The 15,402-nt window shown below is 33.4% G+C and overlaps 1 protein-coding gene and 1 long non-coding RNA gene across 13 annotated transcripts in view; one reads left to right on the top strand and one right to left on the bottom strand.

The window, feature by feature from the left end:
* LOC145524478 (uncharacterized) overlaps nucleotides 1–15,402 on the top strand; it is a 252,310-nt gene that overhangs the window by 212,640 nt on the left and 24,268 nt on the right. Inside the window, exon 5 of the long non-coding RNA XR_014067565.1 lies at nucleotides 13,750–13,833. This is a non-coding gene — a long non-coding RNA (uncharacterized LOC145524478). The remainder of the gene's footprint in view (nucleotides 1–13,749; nucleotides 13,834–15,402) is intronic.
* ITGB8 (integrin subunit beta 8) overlaps nucleotides 4,501–15,402 on the bottom strand; it is a 92,953-nt gene continuing 82,051 nt past the window's right edge. For all 12 annotated transcript variants that reach the window (XM_081536771.1, XM_081536777.1, XM_081536773.1 and 9 more), the window contains 5 exons: nucleotides 13,145–13,550; nucleotides 10,459–10,684; nucleotides 9,122–9,228; nucleotides 5,259–5,422; nucleotides 4,501–5,162 (listed from right to left, as the gene is read on the bottom strand). In XM_081536771.1, coding sequence (XP_081392897.1) covers nucleotides 5,040–5,162; nucleotides 5,259–5,422; nucleotides 9,122–9,228; nucleotides 10,459–10,684; nucleotides 13,145–13,550 — 1,026 coding nt within the window. In that variant the 3' untranslated portion in view covers nucleotides 4,501–5,039. The remainder of the gene's footprint in view (nucleotides 5,163–5,258; nucleotides 5,423–9,121; nucleotides 9,229–10,458; nucleotides 10,685–13,144; nucleotides 13,551–15,402) is intronic.

Genomic DNA, 15,402 nt, shown 5'->3' with positions numbered 1-15,402 from the left:
TTTAATTTAAAAATATACTCTATATTAAAATGTTTTCTACAGAGGCAGGAGTTGTTAAATGAAACACATAGGTTATATTACTGATAATTTAAAAACATTACTAATTTTTTGCAGATTTAAAAAACTTTAATGAAGTAACTGGTAAATGTAAAATAGTTTTAAACTTATGTTAAATATATACAAAATGAATTTCTATATTAATGTGTGCAAATTTATATTTTATTATAATTTAGAATTAAAATATTTTATATTCAGTATTTTAAAGAAAATCTATGTGCCATATTTGTCATTGTATGGAATTGTTATCAATATCACATTTATCTGTGGTACAGTGTAAAGTTAGTAAAGACTTTTTACACAAATCATACATTTCCATCCTTGATGACTGCAGTGTTTTTATTTTTATTGTTGGATAAATGATTTTAACTGAAATAGGTTATGGAGCTTAGAAACCTGATTAATAGAGTTAGTTTATGAAGATAAATTTTTGTGGAAAAGTAATCCAGGTAGATAAAGGAGTAGTGTTATTATTCTCAGGTATTTCATTAACAGCTGCCCAGATAGCTGAACAATTGTTTCATGTAAGTCAAATAATTTAGATATGCAGTTTTATGAGTCATTACGTGGGCTTAAGGTGAATTTATTAAAGCCAAAGGAAAAAATCAAACAAAAGAACAGAAATGATATAGAAGAATAAAAATGTAGGAGGACTTTAAGGGAAAATTTCCTTACAACACTGATTGCTTGTCTGATACTTTTCTCCTGTCATTGACATAAGACACATAAAATGCTTCAAAATCTAAAATTGCAAAAATCTAAATGTGATGATTTTATGTAATATTTTTCCAGTTAATTCTGTTTAAGAGTGAGATGATCACATGAAAATATTCTTTAGAGAGTAATAGAAAGAATAAACATTCGTCAACAAACCTGGGAAAAAGTCACTCATTCTTGTCAGTTAGGTTAGGGTTTGCTGAAACAGTAGCAACTAGCATAAAGTATAAACAGAAGACTGAAATAGCTTTTATAACTTAAAGGTCTGCAGGATCTAAACTCATAATCAGATGGCTAGGCTCCATGTTAAGTGGTAACGTGATTCAGATGTACTGAAAACTGACTTCACGTGTTATCGTACGTGTGTTCTTAAATATTTATATAAAAATGAATGTCTCTATACCCGTGAACATTTAGTTAAAGATGAATTAGTGTAATATTTATTTAAGTAAAATTAGAAAACTGCATCTTAGAGGCCAATAATTGCAAGATATATTTCAGAGATGTTAAATTGAGAAGTAGATATCTTAGACTTAATGAAATATGAACATGTATAACCCATAATAAATTGGCCATTGAAGAATTATAAGAAAAAAGGGGAATGATCTGAAAGAATGCTAGTTTCATATTTATTTGAAAATATGTCTCAGCTTGCATTGTATTAAGTGGAGTTCTTAAGGTCAATATAAATAAGGATACTTGTAAATTAAATGTTAAGAGTAAATAAAACAATATAATATGCACAAGATTGAATTCCCAAGTACCTGTATTTCATTAGATACTTTTATTAAAATATATGGATCTCAAATCCCTTAAAATTGAAATAAGCTTGAACAGTTGTAAAAATTTAAAATTCTCAGTTTTTAATGGGTCTTTGTTTAGGTACATAGATTCAAATGACTTTTAAAATCATTAAGAGATGTTTGGAAATGAAGAACTTCATTATATTATTATAGTCAGTTATTTTTCACAATTACGCTAATTGAGCTTGAAATTTTGGGGCAATCTCTTAGGAAAAGTGAGTAGAAAAAAAATAGGAGTAAGAAAAGGAAGGAAAAGCCATTGAGTTTAACCTGCTATAAAGATATCATAAGGAATATCATTCTATGGAGAAAAATTTTCATAATCCATCATAATTATATTTCACCATTGTATGGATGTCCATTTCATGCATAAGAATATCTTCAATAGCGATTAAGTGTATATTAAAAATGTTTTAAATTTATTCTTTAGTAGAGTATGCATATGATGCATCCACTAATTTTAATTTTGAGTTTTGAAAAATTTGCCTCTAGAGGAATCTATTCTATGTATTCTTAGATCTTTGTATTTGTTTAAACCAAACTAAATTGAACATTTAGGACATAATCAGAGTTTTAGTGAATTTTTGAGTCTTTCAGAGAATGTCTGTACATAAATATTAATAAATTAAAAAAAAACAGATGCTTATGAATCCACACATATTGCAGTATAAAGATATCTCCAGAGAAGTAAAAATTCATAGTTATATTGTAGTGTATATATGGCCTATTTCTAAATCATGACATACTTTAGGGCACAGAAATGCTGTCGTACCAAAAGAGTTGTTCAAGTTCTTAACTTCATTAACTATTTAAGTTTCATTACTTGTGTTTAATATCAGTGAATCTCAAAAGGCTCCTGTGGTCATATTAGCTGAAATAGGCTTCATTTACATAAATTATTTAATCTAAGAATACCCTGTTTTCCCTTAACTTTTCATTAATTCTAACTAATCAAATATTAATTATCTTCTCACAAGGAAAATATCAATTATTCAAGTAAATATAAGCTCTAAAATCTTTAAGAATTAGATCTTTAAATAAAAAAGGAAAGCACAAGACATCACAAGCATAACTGCAATCACCATCTAGCATCGAACTGCCTATCAGGAAGCTTGTCCCTTCCTATGAGAAGAGCCTTGTTTCATTATAAATTAGTGCAAACTAATGAGAGTGTCCAAATATCCATCCCTTTATTTAAGGATTTCATTTTATTATCCTCTTTTGGATAATTCAGCCCACATAGACATTAGTTTATGAACCTTGTAATGTTTAAAAAATTTTAAATGTGTCAAAGGTTTCAGTATTTCAGTGAATGGATATTTTCCACTTTTTCCTTTTTGGGGCTGACAGGTATCATTTATTTCCTTTTTTAAAAGGATGCAATGTGTGACAGGCAAGCAAGCCGCTAAAACAATTTTTATGTTATCCTTGGTGACCAAAGGTATTTTACATAAGTGAGTCACAATACTGAATTATGTCAATGCTGCTGATCACTCATTTGGGGAAGGAAATACTGCTCAACTTAGCATCGTAATTGCCTGGCTTCAGGGGATGGCTGACGGAACTACTGTGTTTTTTTGGCTCTAGAACAACTTATTATACATTTTTGAATCTTCTTTAGGGTGGAATATGGGATGGGATATAGTCTTCATCTAAATGTAGATATCTGGCACTTTGATTAACTCAAGTGCTGGAAGACAGAAAATCAGGGATGCTGATTGTAAGAAGACATTTAAAAGGAATTTAAATAACTTCCTTTGTTGTCATAGGCAAAGTTCTGTGCTGTACACAGGACTATTTGACTTCTAGCCAATAAAATCAGAGTGAATAAATCTGTAAGGATATGATAATTGTGATGAAGTTCCTGTTAGGGAAGATAAAAGTTCATCACCCCTGTATCAAGCTCTAGGACTGAGCACTGCATGACCCCAGGGGAAATGCTGTTCACACAGCCTGTGTGAATGGACTTCCCTCTAGTTAGGCCATTTTGCAGTCTCTTAGAAGCTGATTAGCAGAAAGACTGGACGCCAACCATGGACAATTCGGTTTGAATTACTTTTTTCTGCTTTGTTTTAGAATCATCTCATGCTCATTCACTTAGGATTTCAGTAAATCACATTTAAAAATACTTGCCAATTGAATATTTTAAAGATTCAAGAGGTAGTATGACATTGTTCAGTGAGCACTGGCCTGGCAATAAAATAGTTCTCTTTGAGTGCTGCCACTTGGTCACTGAGGGGTTTTTGAAAAATCATTTGAACTTTCTGAGCCTCAGTTCCCCTGACTAACCACAAGGGTGAATTAGCTTATTTCTAAAGATATTGTCTATTCTTCTCTAATTGTGTATTTTTAGAATTCTGGTGAGTTGGATTGAGGTGATTCAGGGAAAGAATGTCCTTAGACTGCTTCAAAGGGCAAAAGTAATATAGCTTAATTTAGTTTTAATTTGAAAAATACTACTATCTGCTTTGAATAAATATTGGAGAAAACTCATTCAAAAGTGTGGCACTTCGCTTGAGGCAGAGTTTCTAAATATTTTGTGAATGTCAACCTTATGATTAGACAAATGAAGTGGTGAAATAATCCATCCAGTTTACCAGGTAAGAAGATCTAAAACTCTACATCAGCAAACAATGAAGCTGTTCAGATTTTGATGTTACTTGAAGTGTCCCTTATTAAACACTGAACTTTGAAAAATATCCTAATAAAGTGACATTGTATTATTATTAGGTTTTTTTATGGCAGTAGTAACTTAGCACTTATTAATCCAGTCATCTGTGACATATATAAACTTATCCTGTAAGAAAGAAAACCAAAATATAAAGGCAAAGAGGAAAGAATGTTAGAATTAGTATCCATCTTGTCAGAAAACAAACACACATGCATAAAACTACTATTTCAAAAGCAATATCCCTCAAGATTAAGGTTTTATCTGTTTATCTCTTGAATGAATGAAACACTAATCATTTATTCATCTATCTGGTCTTATCTGTTCACTGCTGCCAGTTGTTGACGTGTTTGGCAGCATTAGTATAACTGCATTATTCGTTTGTCTGCATGTTTGGTGCAGGGATTACTGTATCCTTGTAGTGACACAATGCCAAAACTATCTCACAGCATTGTCTCTCTGGGAAGTGTACAAATGATGGGTACCTGTAAAGTGTAGTCAGTGCTCTTCAGATAATCTACATTCTATGCTGACCTAAATAAGTTATATATTACAGTAAAGTGCTACAATGACACTAGTATCAAACAGTAGTAAGACACATTTTTCTCTGAAAAATTCAGCAGCAGTGTGAGTCACATGATGATGAGGATGCTTGTCAGTCTCCATTCGAGTAGACAACCAGCAACTGGCATGATCTAGCAAATTTGTCTCCTCCTGTGACTTCTAAAATAGTAAATTTTAGGAGCAATTATTTAAAATCCAGTTTCCCATAAGGTACTTTTTTTTTTGTCATTTTAGAAGTTGCACCTGAAAGTTTCATGAGCATTTAATTTGCTAATGTCCATTTTTATTTCTTCAGGTTTTTCACGTCGGTAGGTTACTGCTCTTGTGCAAACGCTTTGCAGAATCAACTTGTCCTTGATAAGGAAGAAATATTATCATTAATTAAGGGCCTAAATATTGAAAGTAGACAATAACACACTGATAGTAATTCATTTTTAGAATTCACTGACCTTTTTTGAGGCTGACACCCTGTAATCTGCCGAGGACTTAATTTTATTACTATTCCATTGTAGTATCACCTGTCTAATGATCAGGACTTTAAGCAACCCAATCAAGAATGTGACTATGAAGATGATAAAAAATATTCTCAAGTAGCTTGGACTAGAGAAGCATTCTGTAAAGAAGCAAACAAATACATGGTTTAAAAAACTGGAATGAGTAAATCAAAGGATTCTAACAGTAATATTAGAAATAAATAATGTTTATCATCTCAATTAATAAGATCAGAGATATTTGCAAATCTACATTTTCAAAACAAAGGACTTCCATTGTTGTTGATTCAAAAGTAAACTACTTATCACTACACATTTATTATTCAAGTATTTTCAACAGAAAACTCTCCTTTAGAGAATAGCCACAATTAAGGTATTCAATAAGATTATTTCTTTTCAGCTTGATTCTTGTACTAACTAGAATATGTCCAAATCCTTAACTAAATATGATTTAATCCATGAGAGAGAGAAGGACAGTTTTTGTGGTATGATGTGGATCACTAAGTGGAAAATAGGATTTAAGAATTATTTAACAGCTCTGTGCATTAACATATGTTTTTCTTGTTATGCTTACTCCTCATTTGTTATATATCAGTAATGGAAAATAAAGTAAACATCTGCAGAAGCTAGAATCAGTACTACTCTAATAGATGAATAAATATGTCCTTTGAAACTGTAGTGTAAATTTTCATTATTATTACACATAGCTTATCCATGAAATGGGAGTGTACAATTTGGGACAATACCCAGATCTCTTTCCTCAATTTTTATTAATTTATTTTTTACTTGTCTGTTAACTAAATCTATCATATTCTGCTTCTAAAAATACCACTTTTTGTTTTTTCAAGAACAGATAATTACTAGCTGGAAAAGGAAATGCTATATTAAGAGGGGCATGCTAGGTCTCTGTTTTAGCACTAGACCTTTGGCAAACTCTAGTTGGAAAGTCTACAGCCTCTGTGGCTGCCAGAGGTATTACCCTAATCTAGGAGGAACATGGTTGCATAATACACAAGCATTCCACAGAACTCATCAGCTGCCCCACACTCACAGAATTACCTCCCAGCCTAAAGTGCCATGTGTTTTTCTACACATTCTCCAGACTTTGGGGACTTCATCTAACTGTCTGAAAGTCTCCTTGAGAAGGCCTTTTGGGAGGGGACCTGCCAAGACTTAGAAAAGCAGTCACCCAGTCATGAGTGATTTCTGTTTGAATTCCCACGGATGGCCAAGCATGCTCTTGAATAGCCAAGAATTCAGTAAAAAGGGCAAGGGCTCTTCTCCAAGTGGGAAGACTTAGAGCCAGTTTTTTGTTTTTTTTTCTGGTCATAATGTTAAGGTTCCTTGAAAGAAATGCTAAAAGGAGACTGGAGGACCACTAACTGGAGCAGAAGCACCAAATCCAAGTGCGAGTCCCCCTGTGTTATGGCCTCACACATAGAGAGACTCCAAGATGCTCTATTAAAAGGGGTTACCTTTGGTAGCACTCAGGTTCATGACAGGCACGCCTTTCATTTCCCTTGGCCGACTTAGAATAGTAATCAGCTAAGGGGGCGCGTGGCTTGATCTCACTTTCTGGCTTCTTGCCTACTAGGAGGTTAGCCAGGAAAAGCAAAATAACCCTTTAAGTGTGATCAAGTGGATAGATAATAGAGGTGGTTAACAAATGCCCTTTTTCCTCTCCTTGCACAACAGTTGTGAAGGGGAGGGGAGCCCTCTAGCTATTAGTACTAATACATTTTATAAATATTTCTAATGGTTTAGGATGGAAGACCTTTTCAGGATTCAAATCTGTATGCATTTAAAATTTTTTTTTAATTAGTTTATTTTCTATTTTTTAACTTTACAATATTGTACTTGTTTTGCTATACATTGACATGAATCCACCATGGGTGTACATGTGTTCCCCTTCCAGAACCCCCCTTCCACCTCCCTCCCCATCCTATCCCTCCAGGTCATCCCGGTGCACCAGCCCCGAGCACCCTGTATCATGCATTGAACCTGGACTGGCGATTCGTTTCACATATGATAATTTACATGCTTCCATGACATTCTCCCATATCATCCCGCCCTCGCCCTCTCCCATAGAGTCCATAATACTGTTCTATTTATCTGTGTCTCTTTTGATGTCTCGCATACAGGGTTATCTTTACTGATTGACTCAATACCATATATATGTGTTAGTATACTGTATTGGTGTTTTTCTTTCTGGCTTACTTCACTCTGTATAATAGGCTCCAGTTTCATCCACCTCATTAGAACTGATTCGAATGTATTCTTTTTAATTTTGGAGAACCAAAAATTTAGCTCCAGCCATGCCTCTTTTCTTAGTTTAGTTTAAGCTAGGGATTTTCCTAAGGAGCTTTAAGGGAATACTTTTTTTTAGCCACACTTAGGTCAAAATAGGCTTATTTACTTAAGATAATAAATTACATGTTGACAATCAGGGCTCCATTTATTAGAAAAGGCACTTGGCTTTTGGGTGTGATTGCTGCAGCCCCATCTGGCAGCACATGGGCTCTTTTCAAATCTAAATTTATTATGAGCTAAGGTTAGTATGGATATGAGGAAAGAGGAGACAAAACTCTAGATAAAGTTTATTCTTCTGTGCAATGTCTCTAAGACCTAGAATTATTCTTACAGGTTGGAAGAGAGACCAGAAATAATAGTAGCAGTAGGAATGTTCTCAATGAATACATAATTGCAAGCTTCATTTCTAATTCTTATATAGTTTAACATCTTAAACCTGAACAAAAGGAGGGCACTGGCATTTGGGTTCTAGTGAACTTTTGTCCAAAATGGTCTTTGAAGACAGAGTTCACATGCTTCTTTCATTCGTATATCATCTTTTAAATTTTTTTCATGTTCACTGGCTTAATCCACACAACTCTTTGAGGTTGATATTATTTCCATTTTATAGATGAAAAAAACTGAGGCTCAGGGAAATTTTGTAAGAAGGCTAATACTGCTTAGCTACTATTAAAAGTATCAATAAACATGCTTAAGCTAAGATCTTCAGCCTAAAATTTCCATACCATTTCCATTGTGCATCTTTATATTTATTCACCCTGGAAAAAAAGCTGTGCTCTGCTCTGTTGTATCCGACTCTCTGCAGCTCCATGGACTGTAGCCTGCCAGGCTCCTCCGTCCATGGAATTTTCCAGGAAAGAATACTGGAGCAGGTTGCCATTTCTTACTCCAGGGGATCTTCCCAACCCAGGGATGGACCCCATGTCTCTTGCATCTCCTGTATTGGCAGGAAGATTCTCTACCACTAGGGCCACCTGGGAAGTTCTCATTCAACTCTAGATTATATTTGCATCAGTATGAAAATTATTGCCTTTTGAAGGAAGGAATTGCTTTTAGAAGTTATGTACTTCTCAAAAGCAGATCATTACTACCTAGAATTTTATTTTTTTTGCATCACCTGAAACATGAAAGTAAATGTTAGTTTCACATGAGGAAGCTTATGACTGGAAGCAGGTTTGGGTTGTGAAGGACAATTATGGCTCCATAGACCTTGTCTTTAAAGGTGAAATGGACTCTACATAGGAAACGCCTATTCTTGGCTCAAGAAAATCTGTTTGGTGTAATTCCATGGAGTTGCATAGCATGTGAATTTACCTGGGTAGTTGAGATGAGAGATCTAACAGTTTAGTCATACCATGGCAAATATCCTCAACAGTTTTATAGAGTACCATTTCTGGGAGACTGTAAACATTGAAGCAGTTATTTCTTTTTTTAGGATGGTTGAGCTTTTTGGGGGAACATGGTTCTCTACAGATACTCTTGAGTACTTTGATTAGTAAACTTTTGTTTACCTGATGTTTGGTCCACATAATGCTGTTCTTTGAGAGCACATGAGGTTTTACACCGATCAAGTATAGCTTGAGACAGATTGTGAGGATGAAGGCATTGCACACAATTCCTATAAGGGGAAACAAGTGAAAACATTTAATTCTTTAAAAGGTTGTAGCTTGTAGTATTTTCTGTAAACAATAAAATGACAAAATAGGGTACTTTTTTAGGACAGCACACTTATTAAACTGGGAAAGAAACCTGTGACATTTATTTGTAATCCTGGCTGAATTTAATACCAAGCAAAATTACATTCTAGCCACTTAAAATTTTGTAATGTATAAAATCAACATAATGATTTTTTGTATCGAAAATAAGATTTCTAGGAAATGAATAAGATATTCTTACTATAAAATCAAAAACAAAACCAGTGAGCACAGATGTTTTAGAAGATGAATATTATGATACTACTAGAAAAATTTTGCAATGAATATAGAGTTCAAATTTTGACTGAGTTGACTAGAAATACCTCCATCATTATCTTCCTAATGAGTTACATAACCTCTTATGCATAATTGTGAAAACTTGAGAATATCTTTTAAAAAATGAATAAAACAAATTGTAAGCCATAGTGATATTTTCAGTAGTTGTCTTTGAGCAGTTAATTACTAGCACAAAACAACAATGCTGCCATTATTTAATGTAACCTTTTACTAATCCATCACTTCTTTTTAGAGTGCTTCATAGCTATTGCTCTTTTATCTTTAAAAGAATAAAAATAAAACAATTATAACAGGTAACATTTATTCCATGATTACTGTGCACCAAGTACAAAAGTTTAGGGCTTTTTTGCACGAACATCTAATTTAATTATTTAACAGAATTATAGCACAGCTATATTATTATTATCTGCACTTTTGATATCATGAAACTAAGGCGCAGAGAATTTAAACAATTTTGTTCTAGATCAAAAAGCTAATCAATAGTAAGCTGGGAAGCAGTCAGCCCCTAAATCATAACATTGTACATTGTACATCTTAAACTTACACAAGATTATGCGTCAATTACATCTCAAGAAAGCTGGGGGGACAGCCCCACTGAAACTTTATTAACTTTATTATTTTTTAAAAAAACTTCCAAAAAAGGCAATGAATACCTAGATAAATTCTCATGCATGACCCAAGATTGAAATCTAAGTCTTCTAGTTCCTAAATTCCTCATTCGGTTCTTTTTTAGCATGATGATAACTTGTTTGGAGAAGATCCAGCAACTTTTTGGTTAAGGTAGGCAAAATAGAAAAGATTGAACATGGCTTAATGAAGGACTGCTTTATATAGGTTTGGAATCAGAAAACACATACCAGTTTTCACTGCAGCCTGTGTGACACGTGGGACAATGTTCACAGAAACGGCCGATGCTCCTGGGATCAGTGCACTCACACCTGCCACATACACATGTGCCTCTCCCACTACACACTTGGCCCTTTGGACTGACACAGAGCTGGGCAGATGCAGATGGGCACTGGCAGCGATCCCCTTCCCAGCCCCTGAAGCACTGGCATCTGCCCGCCTCACACTCTCCATGCCCTGCAACAAAGATACTCCAAGATCTAAGTTACCAAGATCACTGACTTTGTGAAGCATTACCAAACATGAATTTCCCTTCCATCCCATGGAAACACACTGACAGTCAAGTGAATGGAAACAGCATCATTTTCTATTTGTCTGACATAAACAATCCCAGGACTTAGGAGTGACTATTTTTAAAGCTGTCCTATTGTAGATAATCTGCCCATGCTAATCTGTTGTGCTGACAATTGTGAATTCTGCCCTGCTGCAGTGGCTGCCCAGCTACTTGAAGGTCACTGTATATTCACTTCTAAAGTAAAAAGACACAGATATAAAGAAGTAACAGAGGCTGAAGTAATGTCTGATTTGAAATTTGAAAAAAAGGGGGTATTTTATGAATAGCTTCCATAATTTTCTCTCCTAGTTGCTCATTATTGCTAAGGGCCTGTATAACTTTGAAGGTCCATTGGGCAAACTCTTCTAAGAGCTTCAGTTCTGCTAGTGCCTTGATTAAAGATGAGATCTCCAGGGAAGTTGAAGTAATCCTTTCATATCTTCAGCACATTATGTAGCAGGTTAGTGGTGCATGTCTTAATAAGGTATGTTGTGAAATGTTATTAGGTGGTAAATGAGAGAAAGCAAGAGAGAAATCAAGGTGGTATGTTTGTGCATGTTGGAGTTGAGGAAGAACACTGATTATACTTAGTTAAGTGGATTTTAGCCTGTAGAAAGTATCCAAAATTTAATATGCTAATGTGAAGTAGAAATTTTCAAGAGAGGGTAAATTTTCAGGGCTGTATAATGTTTTTCAAGTTTATCTGACCAAAGACTTTTCCTTCCTACCTCCTTTCCTTCCTTTCTTCTCTCTCCCTCCTCCTCCCCTTCCTTTTCTTTGTTCCCTCAATTTCTGGCTTATGCCCTCTCTTTTATTGTGGAGCACCTCACAGGGTAACTGTTCCATAGCCTCTACTGTTGGATCAGCTCAATTTGTTAACTGTGAAATTAATGATATCCAGGCCAAGCAAATGCCTGCCAGACTCAATTCTCTGTATACAGGCTACATGCCTAATACTAGCCAGCAGATCTGTTGACCTGTGTTATTATTTTCAAAGGACCTTAGTGAAGAAAATACATGTCAGGCTACAGTTTGTGGTTATAATTTATATACAAATAATTCAAAGCAGATTCTCAATTGCCTCTAGAACAGTAGTTATCATAGTCATGTAGAAGGACCAGTACATTGATTTTTAATATTTTACTGTTAACAGAGACTGGGATTCTCAGTGTCTCAATATTTCAGACTTCATTGAGAGCTTGACAGCTATAGGAAATGATGACCTCAGAATTCTTTCTCTTCCCTGTCCCAAGCAGTTTTAGCACTAAAAAACTTAGATGATAATTGTGGGTTTATTCTAAAGTCATCTATAACCCTTTCTACCTAGATGCCAAGTACAGCTGAATAAATGTTTAAAATATAAAATATTATGTGTATAAGATATAAAGGAAATTTTCCATCCCATATTTATGTGATATAGGGCACATTTTTAATTTATACAAGAATAAAAACTTATTTTGTGTATGTTTATTACTTTCCATAAGCTTATTACAATGAAATATTTCATGTTATCAATAATTTAATATTTGCTTACAAAAATGCAAACATTAAAAGGTACTTTAACAATAAATGGATTTAGTACACTACCATAGAAAAATTAATTAATTAAAAAAAGTATTTTGCATTAATTTTCAAATGTTGCATATATTTTCTAGAATTTAACCTCTAGGTGGCAGTAAATTGAATTAGCCAAAACATACTTTTGATATTTTTTGTTTTAAATTATTTCATTTTAAAATTTGGTCTGTATGTGGCCTCTGGGACTAATCTTGATTTCTTATGAAACCTGTATTTTCTTGAAGAGTACTGTCCTTTGACAATTCTGTTGCTGGTGTTGTTCCAAAAATAAAGTAGACAGGTTTATATTACTGTAGATTTATAACGCCATCTCTAATAACACATTAAGAATTTTACAGTGAATTGAAAGTATATTTTTATAGTTAACTATCCTCTGAACAAGATGAAGGGGGTGAGCATTTATGAGGATAAATCAGAGTCTTCTAGAAGAATACCCAGATTATAGAAAATCTGTCAGACATACCCAGATTATAGAAAATCTGTCAGACATTGTCAGTAATTTCCTTTTCTGGCATATGTCTTTACAAGGTCACGGCATACTTGAAAATAAGAATTAACTTTTGGTTTTAATTCTTAAGTATTTCCTAAACAAAATAATTTAAACTATAAATATCAGAATCATGTGCAGTATATCTGTGGCTATGTCCTAATTTCACAGACTTTGAAAGTTTAAATATCAAATTCAGGGTTGGTAATTATAAAGATGGGATTTAAAGATACTCTAACACATATGCTAGCTTAATATACAACTATATTAATAACTGCATGTACATATTTATACTCACCAGCACACAGATTTCCATGATGATATGGACAAGAAAAGTCATCCTTTTCACAGTATTTTCCATACACTTTTCCAAACTTAATTTTGTGACATAAACATTTCCCACAAATGCAAACTCCTCTACCACTGCAAACAGGTTGATCCTTGTGTGACTTGCAACTTTCAGAAGGAAATGTATCCTCATCAATATGACATTTATTCTCATCACACTGGAAGCACTTGGCATCTAGAAAAGTTTCTTCTACACACTTTCTTTTAGGTCCTCTGCTGTCATCACACTGACAGCTGCAGTTTCTGTGTATATGAATTTTAGTGGTTTCATTGAAACCAATAGGTTTGATTATTGCATAGCTCTTTCCTCCCGTGACATCACATTTTTCCATTGTAACTGTTACATTGAAAAGAACCTAAATTTGTGGGTGAGAGGGAAGAAAATACATTTATATGCTTTGATTGTTTTTATTACTAATATTATATATGTTAATGATATTTTAAGTCAATACTATACCATCTATAAGAAATTAATATTTATAAATTACACATGCATTCTTTTTTCATATGTAGACATAACATTACCTTTTAATTTCATTTTGTTTTCTTATTAAGGAAATGGAGAGTTAAAGGATGCAATGACTGCGACTTGCCTATCATGCACCATTAAATGGACAGGGATTCAAACCTATTTGAAAGGTATCTACTTCTAATCATTCATTTATATCCTCAGATGACTTCTTAGCAAACTTGAGAGAGAATAGACCATTTTCTAGATCCAATCCTTAACTTGTGGGGTTACTGCAAATATTTGGCACTAGAGATAGATCAAATAAACTAAAGTCAAGGGCTTCTGCTCTACTGGTTTAAAACCCTGAAATGAACAGTTGTTCAAATGAACAATTTTTATTTTGTTTCTATTTTCCTAGAGCCCAAGTAAAGTTTTGGAGTTAAAGTTTAGTTTATACATAGTGTTAAGAGGAAAACATGGGGCTTTCCCTGATGTTACTCAAGGGAAAAAGATTTAGGACGCTCAACTTTTAGATCCTAAGATCTCAATACAAGGTCATACATTTTTCTCAGTGGAGATGTTACTCTGCAAATAATGATCTGGCCTGGCAGGAATTGGTTTCCCCCATGAAACTACTTAATTGCTTTGTCTTGCCAAATTTTTCTCAGTTTTTTCTCCACAACACGATTGGCTTAGTATGTGTATTTATATTTGTTAACTCATCTTATAATCTTCAGGTAATTTGGCAAACAAGGTTTATAGTTTTCTTCCATGTTAAACTGAGATATATTACAACTTAAAAATAATTTGTGCTAAGCTTTTTGGTTGGGATGGACATAGATTAGGTAAATAGATATGGATGGATATATATATATGTGTGTGTGTGTGTATATATATATGGATGGATATATATATATATATATATATGAATATCTAGATATTTCCTTTTTCTTATGTGTATAGACTATAGATATCCATCCCAACCAAAAAGCCTAACACAAATACATACACACACAAGCACAAACACACACACACAATAAGAAAGATCTAAATTTAGGTTTATATGTTACGTATATCCATGAAGAATTAGAATTAGTCTCATAATATTAAAATCAGTACAATTGGTGTCAGACTTGAAATGTTTTTTTCTCTTTAAAATATTAAGGATTAACAGATTGTAAAATAATGTGGTCACTGCCAAAATTAATTAGAGCAAAACTTGGGATTTCTATAATTAAGAGGTCAAATGACTCTTCTTGATAGTTGAACTGTTTATACCACTTAGTTGAAAGTGAGGGAAAAAAAAGGATATAGACAAAGAAAAAGAAGTAAGCTAAACCATTCTGCCAAAATTGATTTTAAAAGAAAGAGCTCCTTCTAAGAAGGTAATCCTTTCTCAAAAAGTAATAACTGCATTATTTTTTGCAAGCACAAAAGAAAAGGTTTCTCTATATTCAGTGTAAATAAAATTTATTTTTTGTAAACTGGTATAAAATGTTTTTTGGACAAAATTCAAGGAGTGATTATGGAGAATCCTACAGAACTTGAATTTGAAATAATTAATTTCAAATATATAGTTTGTTGGAGCAACTATACTACCTGCAGATTCTAAACTTCCCAAGAGGGAAAAGTATATTCTAACTAGAAAGAAAGGAAGATTCTCCTTTATTCAATCTTATTAACAAAATAGTAGGATTTTTAATCTTTCAATAGCTCTTTCTGTATAGCATTATATTAAAATAATTAATAACATCATA

Source organism: Giraffa tippelskirchi, chromosome 10 (genome assembly GCF_054371585.1).
Source record: "Giraffa tippelskirchi isolate mGirTip1 chromosome 10, T2T-mGirTip1v1.2.pri, whole genome shotgun sequence".
In the NCBI taxonomy this organism is placed as follows: Eukaryota; Metazoa; Chordata; class Mammalia; order Artiodactyla; family Giraffidae; genus Giraffa; species Giraffa tippelskirchi.
This window is presented reverse-complemented; position numbering and strand designations above follow the sequence as displayed.